The sequence below is a fragment of the Fopius arisanus genome, unplaced genomic scaffold (genome assembly GCF_000806365.1).
Source record: "Fopius arisanus strain USDA-PBARC FA_bdor unplaced genomic scaffold, ASM80636v1 scaffold00013, whole genome shotgun sequence".
NCBI lineage: Eukaryota > Metazoa > Arthropoda > Insecta > Hymenoptera > Braconidae > Fopius > Fopius arisanus.
This window is the reverse complement of record NW_011887752.1, coordinates 1,007,273-1,010,457: the sequence shown is the minus strand read 5'-3', so window position 1 is coordinate 1,010,457 and position 3,185 is coordinate 1,007,273. Positions and strand designations below refer to the sequence as shown.

Genomic DNA, 3,185 nt, shown 5'->3' with positions numbered 1-3,185 from the left:
AACAGTGGAATGGGAAAAATAAAAATGACTGGACGAGTGTTGAAACAAGTCCTAGAGTGGAGTGTTTATAATTTGGATTACAATTACACTGCGGACCTCAGAGGAGCTTTTCTTCAATTATCTGGGCTCCAGGTAAACTCCAAAAACTTTCGTATGAAAAAACTCGACCGACTTCATGTTGAATTCTCCCTTTTCCGACAATTCACGATTTTCCAATTTCTTCAGATTTTCTTACGAAAGAGGAACTTTTAAAAAATCTGCACAAAAATCGTAAGAAATTAAAATTCAAGAACTTCTTTCGAAGAAGAAAAATCTATTGATTTTTCACTGTCATATGATTTTTTTATTCTCCACTAAAATTGCAAAATCTCCAATAGAAATGACATTCAAATATTTTTTCAATTTCTACGGAAAAGTAAGAAATTTTTCTGCCCATTCTCTTCATTTGCACTCTTCAATGAAGACCTGAAAAAAAATCTTCAACAACATTTTAATAAAGCGAAATAATACAGAAAAAAGTGAACAGTGCGAGCAATAAATTCTTAAAAAAGACTGCAATTCTGTTGAGTGATGTTTTCCCATTGTTTGCAGGTGGATTACGATTTATCTCAGCCAAATGGGGCTAGAGTGGTGGCTGTTTACGCGAGATGTAGTTCATGTAGAATTCCAGTGTTTGATCCGCTCAATGATGATGAAACTTACGTTGTCCTTGCCACAGACTTCCTGCAGGCAGGTGGAGATGACTTTAAAATGCTGAAGGACTTGGAGTGGACTGCTTCAGGTAAATCCAATAATAGAATTCATTGCGAAAGATTTAATTTTTTTTCGCAACTCATTATCACTTTTCATTTGGCGCTTAAATCATTGTCGCTAATTCAGTCATCGAGGCGGTCATAATTACCTTCACAAAATTGTACTAATAATTTTCTCTTTTCAACAAGGTTTTCTCTTCTGAAATAATAGTGTCTCGTTAAAATTCTTTTACGTAATTTACGTTACAACATGGTGGAAAGCTGATGATAATATGATAATGATGAATGATTTTGTGTTAATTTACAGGTATTACTACTGATCAAGTGGTCGCCAACTACATAAAACGTCACAGTCCGGTCTACCCTGGGGTAGAATGGCGAATAAACTACATATCCACTGGAAATTCAGAGGTAACTCCAGCTGATGGCAAAGATAAGGTGACAGGGGGTAGCGGTTTGAGTTCGTTTTCATCGTTGATGTTGATACCGACGATTGCTTTAATCCTGGGTCGATGATAAATCATGAGGAGTTTCATCATTTCAAGTTTTCCACCCAATTGTCATTTCAAATCCTGCCATTGGATCAATGGAATTGAAGTAGATTCACTTATTATTTACTCAAATCGTAATTTTAGTAATTGATTCAATTCAGATTAATGATGATTCCATGAGAACTATCACTGAATTGTTTTTTTTTTATTTGATTTGATTTGAATGCCTGTTAAGTCCTCCAGACTTTGTCAATTATGATTTTAAGCCCATATCCTGGGACAGTCAAGAAATGTCTTCCATTAAAATTTTTAATACACCACGAAATTCTTTTTTTGCGCTGAGTTCAATGGATTTTCAAGGATTTTCCTTTTCCTGAGGTATTCTATATTACTTTGAATAAAATGCTCATGTAATCCCTGGGGAGAAAACGAAATAAAATTTCCCTTCTCCCTAAGAAATCATCTTCCAATTTTTATTGAACGAATTTTTTATTGAAACATATAGATTAATAAAGAAATAATAACGCACTGAAAGAATTTTGTGAGCTCGGTATTGATTCACAATAAGGGTGTGGTACATTTTAAAAATTTAGAACTGAAAACGACAGGAAATTGTATTTCCCCGTACCAATAATGAAATTTAGAGAATTCTCCAGAATTTGTGAAATTCTCAATTAAAGAAAGTGTTCGTTTTAAGTTCTGGGAAGGAAATTAGCTAATATTCCTTTTCCCTAGAAGAAATGACATTTTGATTGTCCTTTTCATGACTTATGATTTTTCATTCAAATATGGAGATTAATAAAAGAATAATTGATGATGTAAGAATAATAATGGGCCAAGGCACTTTTTAAACTTGTTTGGTAAAAAAAAATATTATCTGAAATGTGTAAATGATAAACTAAATGAAATATTCTCTTTAATATTTGAGAGAAAGCAAAATAAAATTACTATTTTTCTATGAGACATGACCGCTGCGTTTTCATCATCAAATGATTTGTCATTTTAACATGCAAAAAGTGTAATCGAATGAGTTTATGAATTCAATGATTGGTATCGATTGGCAAGAAGTGCATAGATGCGTTTCGCTGTCTCGACGACGTCGCTGACCTCGCGGCACGGTACGTCAGCGTTCATGGCGAGGACCTTCAGCATATGATTGAGATCTTTAATCATCGCAGGGCCATCCTCTACATTCCTGACGAGCGCACATTGATAATAGTAAGGTAATTTCTGCAGTGCCTTCTGTATAACCTGCGTTCGCACTACCCCAAGCCTTTGAAACTGAAAACAGACCATTAATACATTAATCCACACATAAAAATACTCATACAAAAGTCCAAGATTTTAGGCCGAAATTTCATTCAATTTTCATGGAGACTTCACAAAATCTTGAATTTCTACTGAAATTCTACTATAGAAGAATGTACCACTGCGTTAGAGCATTTTTTTGGTATAAAATTGATTCCACTCTATGTCCTTTGCTCTTCCTGACAAAATCAGAGTAAAGAATGGGAATAATATTCTGTAAGAATAACCCACATGGAAAAATCAACATTTATATGCACTTCGCTGTGAACAAATGCCTATTTAATTATTTGAATCATGCTAGAAATTCATTAAAATTACTTAAAAAATGAACAAGATGTTTCGATTTCATTTTTATACGAACTCATTTGATGGCACTGAATAGTTGATTGTTTTACACATGAATAAAATTAGCAGAAAAATCTACAGTTTAATTATCTCTTTTGAATTTCTCTTAGAACTCGACAGGAATTATCATATGTTTATTAGAATTCAATATGTTTTGTCTACCATTGTTTATTTATTTTGTCGAAAGATATTCGATAGAGGACTAGTCAAGATCTTTTGATTTTCAATTAAATTTGCATCGAAATAAAATCCTTTATCATAAAAGAAATTAAGAATGAATGATTGTTTT

At 33.0% G+C, this 3,185-nt stretch overlaps 2 protein-coding genes across 2 annotated transcripts in view; one reads left to right on the top strand and one right to left on the bottom strand.

Moving 5' to 3' along the window:
- LOC105263153 (protein 5NUC) overlaps positions 1 to 2,206 on the top strand; it is a gene marked incomplete at its 5' end in the record, with an annotated part of 11,019 nt that extends 8,813 nt beyond the window's left edge. Inside the window, 3 exon segments of the mRNA XM_011299181.1 lie at positions 1 to 132; positions 592 to 781; positions 1,060 to 2,206. Of these exon segments, the coding sequence (XP_011297483.1) occupies positions 1 to 132; positions 592 to 781; positions 1,060 to 1,268 (531 nt within the window).
- Positions 2,207 to 2,275: 69 nt separating this feature from the next.
- Positions 2,276 to 3,185, bottom strand: part of LOC105263192 (SET and MYND domain-containing protein 4-like) — a 3,214-nt gene continuing 2,304 nt past the window's right edge. The window contains exon 4 of the mRNA XM_011299237.1: positions 2,276 to 2,516. Within this exon, the coding sequence (XP_011297539.1) occupies positions 2,276 to 2,516 (241 nt within the window). The remainder of the gene's footprint in view (positions 2,517 to 3,185) is intronic.